Source organism: Alnus glutinosa, chromosome 5, assembly GCF_958979055.1.
Source record: "Alnus glutinosa chromosome 5, dhAlnGlut1.1, whole genome shotgun sequence".
Taxonomy (NCBI): Eukaryota; Viridiplantae; Streptophyta; class Magnoliopsida; order Fagales; family Betulaceae; genus Alnus; species Alnus glutinosa.
The window spans coordinates 18535585-18548861 of record NC_084890.1 but is presented as its reverse complement, the minus strand read 5'-3'; the positions used below and the strand labels follow the sequence as shown (position 1 = coordinate 18548861).

The 13277-nt window shown below is 40.4% G+C and overlaps 1 protein-coding gene across 11 annotated transcripts in view; it reads left to right on the top strand.

The window, feature by feature from the left end:
- Positions 1-11412, top strand: part of LOC133869477 (protein MOR1) — a 42285-nt gene extending 30873 nt beyond the window's left edge. For 9 of the 11 annotated variants that reach the window (XM_062306502.1, XM_062306501.1, XM_062306500.1 and 6 more), the window contains 13 exons: positions 1838-1900; positions 1977-2109; positions 7924-8046; positions 8125-8202; positions 8352-8510; positions 8603-8761; positions 9258-9355; positions 9542-9698; positions 9788-9904; positions 10072-10167; positions 10305-10376; positions 10503-10791; positions 10873-11412. In XM_062306502.1, the coding sequence (XP_062162486.1) occupies positions 1838-1900; positions 1977-2109; positions 7924-8046; positions 8125-8202; positions 8352-8510; positions 8603-8761; positions 9258-9355; positions 9542-9698; positions 9788-9904; positions 10072-10167; positions 10305-10376; positions 10503-10791; positions 10873-11144 (1816 nt within the window). In that variant the 3' untranslated portion in view covers positions 11145-11412. The remainder of the gene's footprint in view (positions 1-1837; positions 1901-1976; positions 2110-7923; positions 8047-8124; positions 8203-8351; positions 8511-8602; positions 8762-9257; positions 9356-9541; positions 9699-9787; positions 9905-10071; positions 10168-10304; positions 10377-10502; positions 10792-10872) is intronic. The other 2 variants (XM_062306496.1, XM_062306493.1) reach the window with 1 other exon arrangement.
- The last annotated feature ends 1865 nt before the right edge of the window (positions 11413-13277 follow it).

The window sequence follows — 13277 nt, the reverse complement described above, 5'->3', positions numbered from 1 at the left end:
ACATTCTCACTTTCCCACAGATGGTGCATGTGGTATGGAAAATATTTCTTTTCAGTCAATCCTCAATTTATTGCTATGGCGTTATTAGGCTCTTACGAATAACAAATGCTTCACATGTATCTTCATAAATTAGATACTCATCAAATCCATCATTGACTTCTTGTCAAAAACAGTTTCTCTAATATCTTCAAGAAGCTCTCCCTTTTAAATCATAAGTTGTTTTCCACTGTCCAAAGGGCTAGTAGGGGCTCTTCCAGAGTCCAAAGAATTGTGATTTGGATCTCTACACTTGAAGCAATGAAATCTAGAACCACTGCTTTGATTTTGTTTGACACGGCTACCTGATGCTGTAGTTGAACCACGGTTGCCCTTCGACCTTGAATTCTGCTGGTCCATAACTTTCCCATGCCTTTGAACACCCTGTGCTGCCTTGTGGGTCATAGGACCAGCTCTTGATCTGCTGTCAGACATTTCAGCACTGTAGCTGGTTCTGTTTTGTTCTTTTTCTATGATCAAATCATCCTGATAGGCAACTGTTACAAACCAAAAAGCATGCAGATTGAGAGCATCTTGTAGGCTTTCCCTTGACCCCCCAGCAAACCTTGCAACCTGCTGGTCTTCATTCTCTGATAAGTCCTTTCTAGCCATGAGTTGATAGAATTCTTTGATAAATTATGAAATGTTGATATAGGGTGCTAAAATTCTTCTTCAGTTTCTTTTTCATTTTCTCCCAACTTGTTATCTCTCCCTTTTCTTACTTTCATGTGCCATCTTCAGTTGTACCCACCATGCTAGAACTCATGGAAAAGCTCTTCCAGTTAATCTATTAGCGACCAATTTGACCTTTTTCTCATCAGTAATATCCTTGAGTCAAAATCGTTTCGACGGTGTTCAGACAATTGATGAATTCCTCATCTTGTAAACTACCGTTGAATTCTGGTATTTCACGTTTTAAATCATCTCTCATCTTCTATGATCATGAACAGGTGTCTGCCTCCGCAGAATGCAACCATAGAACTGGTTCTCACAGTCACTATTTAACCCTTCATCTTCCTCCACAGATCTGGAAGCTTCTAGTTCTGCTACCCTCTTGAGTAAGAAACCCAATTTGTCTCTTCGATTTCCCAACATCAGAGGCACCAGGATTGGGATCAACCGGCTGTCCTAGTTCCAAGACTCTCTAGAGACAACTAGCATAATAAATTCTTCTATTTCCAAGAGCCAGCAATAAAAAAGTCAGATAAGACTTGTTGACTCACAAAGACTCTTGACTGTCTTAGATTCAGCACAAACTACAAAAACAAAATTCTGTAGACATCCCAAAACTAGATTATTTAATAATCTGCCAGAGCTTTAAGAAATACTGAAGACACCCCATAAACATGAAATCAAGGGTTGCTGGCTGCATCACTTATGATGCTGTTTCTTACAATTTTTGTCATGGTTATTACAAATCTAAGCTGCTGTTTAATTTGGATTTTTATTCCCAATTTTCATGTTATGATGCATAGTTTTCATGGTTGTCATGCAATTTCAACATCTTGTGTTATGATGCACAGAACGTATGATACTACAACTTTTACAATCTTGTTTATTTTATTATTATTATTATTTTAAAATTAGAAAAAGGATCAGGAAAAGAACCTGGAATGATTTGGAAAGGTTCTGGTCATAGTTCTGACATTTGTATGAGAAATTTTCTCATTAATTAAGGGAAACTTTCTTGTAAATCGCGTGAACTATTATGACTATGAGTTCAATACTTACCTGTGATATTTTTGTTGCTGCCTTAGAGGTTATTTTGGACTTTCAACATAATTTCTCTGTTGATTACCAGCTCCGATGTAGCAGAGCAAAGTGGGGAAGTTTCACGATCTGTTTCAGGCCCAATATATTCAAGGTACAATAGATACGTTTGAGTGTTCTTTTTCTAGTTACGTACAACATATTTCTGTCATGTTCTTAACGTCGTTCAGTTACAGGAAAAACTATGGTCATAGTGAGCTTCAGATGGACAGACAGTTGGTGCCCCAGTCTCTTGCTGGTGTCAATGGCCCCACGGACTGGAATGAAGCTCTGGATATCATTTCCTTTGGTTCTCCTGAGCAGGTGTCCAGCCTATTTTTGTGTCAATGTTTTTTCTTCTTTTGTGGGCACTCATAATGCACTAAACTTAGATATTTGTGCACGTTGACACTCATGTTGTGATCAGTTTGTCACTAAATGTGTCCATTGATTTATTGTGGAAATTTTCCTTAATTATCTAAAAGTTTGACTGGAATAAAAGTTCCTCTATTAAATTGAAATATGTTGCTAGGATACTAGTATAAATTAAATCTTTGTTTCAAGAGATGGAAGTTGATTTTGGGTGTTTCGTTGGTTACGGTTGGTGAGCCTAGAGATGGATAGAAGATTTCTGGTGGAGGCTAAATCGTTTGTCCTCTCGGTTCTTGAGGGGGCGTTAGTGCTACGGGTGGTATAGAAGCAGAAAATTTTTCCAGTGAGGTACTACTGAGCAAACACCAGCTTAGTATGGCTGGTGTCGACGATGGATGAGTTGATGGGTATCCTTGGAGTGTTTGATTTTGTCAAATTTTTCAGGGAGGGGTTGAAGGTGACGATCGTTTGCTTAGGGGGAAACACTAATGGCCGGTTTGTGGAGGCAACGGTCTATGGGTTGGGCGGGCAGAGAGGGTTCCTTCGTATTCCTGAGGGGCGTGGAGGTTGGGGTTGGCTCAAGTTTGTTGGGGAGCTGCGAAAGGCGAAGGATTCCCTTGTTGCTGTGGTAGGGTGCGGTTTTGACTTTTCTTTGCCGGCGGAAAAGGTAGGTGGGAAGAAGGTGGTGTGGCCGGTAGACAGTGTTTCTCTGGTGGGGGATTTTTTGGGAAAGGCAGCGGGTCCCTTGTCGTTTGCGGAGGCGGTGCGCTCGCCGCATTCCTTTCCTGCCTTAGGTTGTTGGACTCTGGTCCTGTCAGCGGAGGCTGATCTTTTAGGTTGGGTAAAGACCGTTGTGTTGATGGCTCCAGTGTTCGAAGATGCAGAGGTTGTAGGGAGGCATGTTCGGTTGGGTGTTCAATGGGGTCCAGGGATTGCGACGATACGTTCTTAAGGAAGATTCTCGAGCAGTTTAGTGTTTGGTTGGATTGGGTAAGCTGGATTTTTTCAAACTTGGGCAGGAGCAGTACCTCCTCTGTTGGGCTGAGAAGGTTATTGTACTGTATGGGTTTGGGCCGGGTCTTTAAGTATTCTGTGCTTAGAGGGCTCTGTCTTCGGGCTGGTTCCAGGAGGTTGGGCTTTAAGCCCAACACTAAGAAGGCGAAAAAGATGAGTTATGGTGGGTTGCGGATCTGACGATTACCCAACGGGTTTGGAATCTGTTACTTCGGGTTTGGGTTCTCTGGTACCGGAAGCTTTGGACAGTTCGACTGAGTCTTTTCCAGCGATCAAGTCTGGCTCGCTGTCGGTGGGGGCTTCTCTTCCGCCAGTTTGTCAGAAGGTAGTTGTACCCATCGTGGAAGCTTTGGATGGTTCGGCTGGTACTTTTTTGGCGATCAAGTCTAGCTCGTTGTCGGTGGGGGTTTTTCCTCTCGCCTCTCCGGTGGATATTCCGGTGTCTTCTAATCAACCTGCTTTGGTTCGGCAAGTTGAACTTCGGCAGGAGGTTGCAATGACGGATGGCATGCATGGCGGGTTATCTGCACTTGCTGATGTGTTTTCCTTCCTAAAGCTGCCGATCTTGGCTTGTGCACGGCGTTGGTTGTTGGTCTAGGCTTGTGCATGGTCGATAGTCCTGACTCTTTTGAATCTCCTCTAGCTGATGTGAATGCTACCTTTGGGGGTCCGGTTTTGGATTCAAAGGGGTTTGAGTTCTCTTCTTTGGGGGCAGTTGTGTTGGGAGAGAGGATTTGCCTTTCTATTCCGGTGATTTCGGAGAGTGGGGCTCCCATCTACCCGTCCGAGTCCAAATTGGTCCTGAGACATCACCGAAAATCGAAGGCTAATACTTCTCAGATGGATGTTTCTATGTTCGATGAGGTGGTGATAGCTTTTAGTGCTCCGACGACGCCGTGTTTGGGTGCTTCTTCTTAGGTTTTGGGAGGGATGGTGGTCCTGTACTCGCCGAAGCCAAGTGGGGGAGTGGGTAAGCCGCCTCCATCTAGCTTTCTTCGGCGTGGATTCCTCCTCCCGCGTGTTCCATCCCCCTTGAGTGGATGAGCTTCTTTGATTGCTGATAAGGGTGTAGTTTTCAAATCGGATGGCTTGATCCAATCTCAAGAGTGGCCGGTTGGTTTTGGCCTGTCTGGGGAGATTGTTGTGTGGGATTAGGGGGTTGAAGGCTGGGTTGGGGAGGAAGGAGACTCTTCTTACCCTTTGGGTGTTTGTCTTCCCGACATGCCCTTGGATTGGGATTCGGATGGTGTTGAGGATGTAGACGCGTCTTTCGCGTTGTTGGATGCCATTGAAGAGGATTTTTTTCGGGGTAATAAGGGTAAGTGGCTTAAGACTAAAGGGAGGAGATAGTTGCAGAATTTGAAGAGTTCCATCAACTACGGTGATGCGAGCGTGCCCTCTAGGAGTAGGAGAGGAAAGGCTCAGGCTCTATAGCGTTGAGTTCTCCTAGTGGGTTTCGGGTTCTAAGGTAGGTCTTTGTGGGTTTGTTTGGGCTTTTCTTTTGTTGCTTTGAGTGCTCTTGGTGGGTTTTGTGCTTTAGGGCTTGGTCCCTGTGGGTTTTTCGTGGGTTTCTTTCTTTTTTGGGTTTCCTTTTTCTCTTTCTAGCTAGATGCTTTCTTTTGTTTACTGTCGGTGTACTTAGGGGTGCCTTACGCTTTTAATAAATCTCTTTATTACTTATATATAAAAAAAAAGAGTTACTGAACTACACAATTGAAGATTGTTAAATGGGGAGTTTGAGATGATTTGTCATCGAAGCTAAGTTTTTCAAGTTTGAGATTGAAGGATGTTCCATTCAATTTTTTTTTCTGTTTAGATTGAGGGACGAATATACGAAAGTAAGGGTTTGTTTCATTCAAATTTTTTGGGAAATTCAGCGTATCCTGGTTGTTGGCCACCATGGAGGCTCTATCTCAAGTGGTGGGGTCAAAGGCTTACGTAAAATCCTCTAGTGTGAAACAAATCATTCATCGCACAATGATGCTCAAATGGAATCTTGGTTGTGGCGGAGTTCGGAGGTGGTGGTTGGAGCGGATACATTGTTGTATCGGAAGGGAGAGCCAAGGGTTGGAAAACCTTTGCCTTCAAGTTGCAAAACTCTTTGTATTTTTTGTAGTTGGCGTACGGTATTGAGAGCAGAACAGAGATGAACGAAAAACCCATAGGTGGTGCCATATCAATAGGCACAGGTGTTAGCCCATTGGTGTTGATGTTGAAAACTTCGGCGGTGGATATAACAACAAAGAATAAATGCCCCCTCTATATCGGCCCTAGCGGTGGCACGTGTAGGCGTGTCCAGCTTGGTCTCGACCTGGTTTTCCTTTCTCTTGGAGCACTGTATTCAGACGAGCCTTAAGATGGAAAGGAGGTTCTTAGTGGAGGCAAAATCCTTTGTGCTCTTAGTTTTGGATGGGGCATCGGTACTGCGGGTGGAAGAAAAGAGGGAAGGTTTCTTCAGTGAGATCCTCCTAAGCAACTAGTGTACCGGTTGGCTAACCTCGACGATGGAGGTTCTTTTGGGCTTCCCTGGAGATAAAAGAGTTTGTCAAATCTTTCAGGGAGAGGTCGAAGGTTTTGACCTTGCGTAGAGGTGGGAACAAAGATGGTTGGTTCTTAGAGGCGGCAGCTTATGGGATGGGCAGGCGGAGAGGGATTCTGATGATCCCTGAGCGTCGTGGAGGGTGGGGCTGGCACAAATTTGCTCGTGAGCTAAGAAAGGCAAAGGACTTATCTTTTTGCTATGGTGGGGGTGTGGTAGTGGGTCTTCGTTTTCGGCAGATGAGGGTGGGAAGGAGGAGATGGGGCCCTCGTTTATGGAGGTGGCGAGGTCAGGATCGTGCCCTGATGCGACGGTGATGCCCATCGTGGGTGGTTTTCCATCATCGTTCGCGGAGGTGGTGCGGTTTGTGCCATTATGTCAGTCCATGTTGTTGGCTCCATCCAAAAGATGATTGTTAAAGGTCAAATCCTTATATAGCTCTCTGGCTTCTCCTGAAGGTAGCCGCTTCCCCTGGAAGACTGTATGTGGGGGGGGGGGGGGGGGGGGAACTCAGGCTCCTTCGAGGGTGGTCTTTTTTGCGTGGTCGATGGCTCTAAGCAAGATCCTCACATTGGATAATCTCAGAAGGCAGCACGTTATCGTGATGAACAAATGTTGCATGTGCAAGAGGAATGGGGAGTCTGTGGACTACCTTCTTCATTGCAATGGGGAGTCTGTGAATAAATGTCGGGTTATGAGTTTTTTTGTAATGTGCTTAATATGTTATTTGTATGGGTCTCGGCTCATAGCTTGAGTCGTTTTACGTTTGCAGAGTTTTTAAATTCATGCTCTTTTGTTTCCTCTGATTAGAGGCACTTTTGTATACTTTTCGTGTATTAGGGTTGCGCCCCTCTACTCTTTTTAATGATATGAGATTACTTACATATAAAAAAATGAAGAAATGATAGAAACCTTGAGGACAGGGAGAGGACGCTGAGGGAAATTTTATCCTTGTTCTACGAAACATTGTATCTATGAACAGCGGCGTATGTGTCTCCTCTGTCGATTAGTTATAGTGACTTCTTTGTTCATTTTGCTCTTTCTAGTTAGGTGGTTCTTTTTGTATATTTCATGTGTACTTAGGGGCGTCTTACGTTTTCAATGAGATTGGTTTATTACTTATTAAAAAAAAAGGAAAAAGTTATTTGCCACCCACGCATCCTTTCTCTGAGCAATCCTGAACAAATCTGGATAAGATATCTTCAACGGATTATCCCCACACCACATCATGCCAAAAACTAAAATTTGACTTTTCCCCTACCTCAAATCTCACAAATTTTGAAAACATTTCCCACCCCCTTCTTATATGTTTGCAACCTAGACTCAGTTATATAATAAAGGAAACAAAGCGTTGAAGGATTGACGGTGCTGTTCATTTGGCTCACTGCTTCTTCTAGTTTTTGGCTTCCTATTTCTAAAATTTTGTACTTTGATATGTAGTAGTTGATTTGCTGCTAGGGTCTTTTGTGCCTAGGTGGAATTTCTCATCCTTGGCAAGGTCTGGGGTTTGGTTTGGAAGGGGATTTCTGGAATTGGAATATATTCTGTTGTACAGTGAAGAAATGGAGAAAAATAAAAAATGCTACACACACTCCCACCCCACACTTATAAATGCACTCTCCCTGACATGGCACTAAAAATCACCACTAGATCCAAACTAGATCCAAAATTAAAAGGTGATTTTTAGTGCCACGTCAGGAAGTGTGGGAGTGTGTAACATTTCTTATATGTATATATATCCTCAGATTTAGCATCACAACCGAGTTTTTCATTTTTATTTAATACGTAACCAATATATTCTCAGATTAACGAAGATGGTGGCTTCATCTGAAGCTTAACTTCTCAGTTGTTCTGTACTAGTTGGCCACTTAAATGGGCTGTGGTTATCTTCTCATTCTCGTTTGCTACAATTGTTTTATGATTGCTTTGCCTGTCTTGGGTTTGTTTTCCATTTCCATTTCCATTTCGTCTATTCTAGCGGCTAATCTTTTGAATGTATGAGACCAATTTCCATAACTGATCACGTTTTGAGCTCCTTAAGTTGTTGTGCTCTGATGTCAACTCTTTCTAAACTGCAGTTATTTTTGGGGTGTGATTCTCTTTCAAATACATGCACACACATACACAGAGAGACATGCAAATCGTTTATGTTTGTGCATGTAATTTCGGTGTAAAAGAAGTTTTGAGCTTTGAAACATGCCTGTGATATGCAGTCTGTTGAAGGAATGAAAGTTGTGTGCCATGAGTTGGCTCAGGCCACTAGTGATCCAGATGGCAGTGCAATGGATGAACTCGTGAAGGATTCAGATAGGCTGGTTTCATGCTTGGCAAATAAGGCAATTACACTTACATTTTTATCATGAAGCTAGTTTGAAAGTGTCATATATTCATATCTTTGTTTCTTCTTCTAATAGGTAGCAAAGACTTTTGACTTCAGTCTGACTGGAGCTTCGTCAAGGTCTTGTAAATATGTCCTGAACACTCTGATGCAGGTAAGTTTACCATCCTACTGGCCTGTCATTTTGCTTTCTGCTCTTTTATGGATGTTTAGGTTTTATTAGACTCCAAACTTTCTCTTCCCAGACTCTGCATCAAGTAATTATTTTAATACAAAATTCTAATGATATGGAATTTTCTGCAGACATTTCAAAATAAAAGACTTGCACATGCTGTCAAGGAGAGTACTCTTGACAGTCTTATCACTGAGCTTCTGCTTTGGCTATTGGATGAAAGGGTTCCCCATATGGATGATGGCAGCCAACTTTTGAAAGCTTTGAACGTGTTGATGCTTAAGATTCTGGTTAATGTTTACTTGAATTTTGAAAATAAATCCATGTTGCACTAAGTTTTATGTATCTGTTATTTAAGATTAATAAGTGGTGGTATGTATAGGATAATGCGGACCGAACCTCATCCTTTGTTGTTCTGATTAATCTCTTGCGTCCATTGGATCCGTCAAGATGGCCTTCACTTGCATCAAATGAGTCATTCGCTTCCAGAAATCAGAAGTTCTCTGATTTGGTTGTCAAATGCTTAATCAAACTTACAAAGGTAACTTATCATTTTCAATTCCTTGGTTACTTTGTTATTCAGAACCTATTTTTACAAGTTATCTGCGCACAACGGGTACAAGTTAGTTTTCTCTCAGAGGTATCTTTTCTTTCTAAGGCACTTACCTAAGACAGTACTAGACTCTGCATCTAGTTGAAATTGTTAAATGCTTACCCTTTGTAATGACTTCGTATTGTTTCTTTTGGCTTTTCCCTAAAGAGTTAGATCTGACAATTTTATTTGATGAAGTTAAAATGCTAGTTATGCCAGAAAGTCATTTTCTCCAAGTGTTTTCATTCTTCATTGTTAAGAAACCATGACTATCAAAATTGTTAAAAGAGTCTGGTTATTGAAATTCTATGGATGCAACGAAATTTACTGAGGGTAACCTGTACCTATGGATGAAGGATTGGTGTTATATGTTTCTAAATTTTCTTTTTCTGATTTATGGTCAGATGTTGTTGCTTATGTCATAGTTCTGCTTCCATTGGTACAGGTTCTTCAAAGCACCATATACGAAGTTGATCTTGATCGCATCCTTCAAAGCATCCATTTATACCTGCAAGACTTAGGGATGGAAGAAATCAGGAGGAGGTATCTGCTTTATCGTTTGTATTTTATCGGTTGAATAAGGCATCTATTATTTGTGTGTGGTTTGTACATTTCTTATCATTTGCACATTTGAATATGGAATCTATTATTGTTTAACCCCTTACCCAATATGAACTGATCTATTTTCTCCGTTTGCTTCTTTCCATCTAAAATATAAATTTACAATAGAGCTGGTGCTGATGACAAACCATTACGTATGGTCAAAACTGTGCTACATGAACTTGTGAAGCTTCGCGGAGCTGCAATAAAGGGTCACCTTTCTATGGTTCCTATAGATATGAAACCTCAGCCAATTATTCTTGCCTACATTGATCTTAATCTTGAGGTATTTATCTAGTCAGGCTCTACATTTTTTTCTCTATTTATTCATTTTGGATGGAGAATTACCTGGCTTTCTTACTCCTTTGAATTCAGACTTTAGCTGCAGCAAGAATGTTGACCTCCTCCGGGCCGGGGGGCCAAACTCATTGGGGTGATTCTGTGGCCAACAATCCATCATCTGGCACGCATTCTGCTGATGCTCAATTGAAGGTATCATTTTGCCAGTTTTTAGTGCATAATATTCAATAACTCATTTGTGGTTGTCCTTCACGGTGTAATATTTTTCTCTATCAATTCCACTCCTGCATTCATTTTGTTTTTCCATTGCTCTTGTTGTTACATAATAATTTGTTTGGTTCCCCTCCCCCAACTTGCAGCAAGAACTTGCTGCTATATTCAAGAAAATTGGTGACAAGCAAACATGTACTATTGGTCTATATGAGCTATACCGCATAACTCAATTGTACCCAAAGGTAAGTAATTGAGTTTGTTGTTTCCATTTGGAACATGTATACTCATTTATGTGATGGAATCAAAAGCCAGTTACAATGCTTTCGTAAGTTTTGTCTGTTTGATTACCTGGTTATAGTATTTGTAATTCTTATTTCAGGTTGATATATTCTCTCAGCTCCAAAATGCGAGTGAGGCATTTCGCACTTACATTAGAGATGGTTTAGCTCAGGTTTTGTATCATCATCCTTGCCTGTGAATTGTTTAACTAGAGCCTAAGCACAATTGTGAAGTAAAATATGTAGCTGCACAAAATGTCTGTGCATAAACAATTGAAATTGTGGATATAATTTTGCAGATGGAGAAGAATGCAGCAGCTGGAAGGACCCCCGCGAGTTTGCCAATGCCAACCCCTCCTCCTGTGGCCTTAACTATTTCTTCCCCTGATTTCACGCCTCTTTCCCCTGTACATACAAATGCTTTAAATGATGCAAAATCATTAAATGTGAAATCTGATCCAACAAACTTTAATCTACCACCATCATATAGTGAAGACAGCAGGGCCATAAATGCCCTTACTTCTTCTAGGGGATTCACCTCTGAGAACTCATTAGGCGATCAAAGAAATGAGAGATTTATAACTGGAGGTAATCTATGCTAGTAGTGATTCTGGCTTTGTTTTGTTTTGTTGTTTCTTGATTTTGTACTCATTTATCAAGAAATTGCAGTAACCAGTGGCACGTTAGATGCAATCAGAGAAAGGATGAGGAGCATGCAATTAGCAGCAGCTGCTGGGAACCCAGATGCAGGAAGCAGGCCGCTGATGTCCATGAATGACAGCTTAAACCATGGATTTTCTAGTCAGATTCCGCATGCATCAGACCGCAGTGGTGCAGAGAATACAGTGCAGAGTGGGGTTCTTCCCATGGATGAGAAAGCATTGTCTGGGCTTCAAGCCCGAATGGAGAGACTCAAAAGTGGGGCAATTGAACATCTGTGAAAATACATTTAAATATATATATATATATATTCCTTGTAAATGGAAGGAGGAGAGCCAGATTACATTTACGGGCGGCACAAATATTCGTTGGGCTATTTACTCCAGTTGACGTCATGGCAACCTTTATTATTGTAGCAGAGCTATTAAGAAGTAGCACTTTTTGGCCATGTGCTATTGGTTTCTAATGTTCTGCATAGTGTATATTGTAGTTAAATCATCTTTTTGGCAGATATGCCTGCTTTGCTCTAATTTGATTCAAATTTAGACATTTATAAGCTTTTTCTGAATGAACTATTTCTGACAAGGAAATTTTGATTGAATTTAATGTCGATATTCAAATTATTGTGGAGAATTTGTTAGTGATGCTCAACATTCCTTGCTGGTCGTGTGTGACAAGTTTGACAAGTTACTCAAAACACTTTTTAGAAAACCAAATATAAAATACTTAAAAAAAAAAAAATCGACAATTTTTAGAAAACCTTATACTCTCTTTTATAAGTATATTTTTAGAAACGATTAACGATTGTGTTTTGAAGTGAAAAGGTAACTAATAATAATAATAATAATAACGATAATGATACTAATAACAATAGAAGAGGTGGTCGTCGTCGTCGTCACCATAATAATAATAATAATAATAATAATAATAATAACAATAAAAGAGGTGGTCAAGCGTAATGGAGGAGAGGGGTATGATTGCTTTTGGCTGTTGCAGCCACCTCTTTAATTTCTTTATTTTTAATTTTTATAAGTAAGAAGTCATCTTTCCCGCATGTAAAAATAATTGAATTTTTTTGTTTTGTTTTGGTGTTTTTTTTTTGTTTGTCAAAATGAACATATTTAGTGTTTGTTTCTTTTAAAATGTTTAAAAAACTAAACACTATAAAGTTTGCTAAACAATTTTTTAAGGTGGACTTCATAGATAACACTTTTTAAATGTGGCTCTAATCGAAAACATTTCTCAACTTTGATTGCATCAAAAACTATTTTCGAATCAGAAAGTAAAAAAACACAAATATTTCAAACTAACTTGGCAAACGTACCCAGTGTCTTTATTTTGTCATTTTGGTGGGGGATATTTTTGTCTCTCTTTTATTTTAGTTTATTTTTTTAAGATTCGTCAACTAGGTTGAGGAAGAAGTGTAGTTGCTTCGATGGGACAGCATTGTACAAGAGGGTTTGAAAGGTACTAATGATGCAGTCGTAGAGGTTCAAAAATTGGTTTTCCTTTGTTATGTAAATTCCTCCCCCTGCCAAAGGCTTGATGTTTTCCAGTACATGGAACTCACATATCTTATGTTGGATGTGACACAGAAGTTTCGAAGGACATCTTTGTCATTAACTGTGGAAGGATGGGCTAGGAAGAGAAAGGGACTTTAGAGCAGAAGAGGAATAATAATAAAAATATATTGACATTCAAACATATGGCTGTTGTGCTTGGTCACTTGGAATTTTTGTTCAAGAGGGTTCTTTGCAATGAGAAGGCGGATCAGATTGTAAAAGCCTTGAGGGATGACATAGATCAAGGTGCATGTCTAGGTAAAGGTTAGATCTGGTGTTGACGGGTATTTCTGGTTAGGACAACAAGTTGGATGTGTTAGGAGGAGAGTTCCATTAATTTAGGAGAGGTAGAACTGTATTTTATGGAGGATGTTGAGACATTGAGTACGTGCATCATCATCATCATGTGTTTTTAGATTTTTTTTTTGGGTTCATTGGCTTCGAAAACAGTGGAAATTAAACTCATAAACACAGAATTATTTGCCAAATGTTGGTGATGGTGCAGGCTGGACTCATATTATTAAAATAATTAAATTTCAAATTTGGCTCAATTACTTCCAGCAGTATCCTAGTTGACGAAGATTGATGGCAGAAATTACTTCCATGAGCTACAGGTTGGACTCACGTAACATTTTCTTTTTTCCTGCTTGTTACTTTTGTTTATATTTATTAGTTGGTTGGTTTGGTCATTGAAGGGAATTAGTAGTGGCTTCGCTCGTGTCGGAACCGGAGGTTGGCGGAAGTGACCTCCATAAAAAATAACCACTTCCGATCCCAATATTTTGTTAAAGCGTTTAATCATAGACTACAATAGGATAATCAACCCTCTACGGCACACTAGCACTTGAGTAT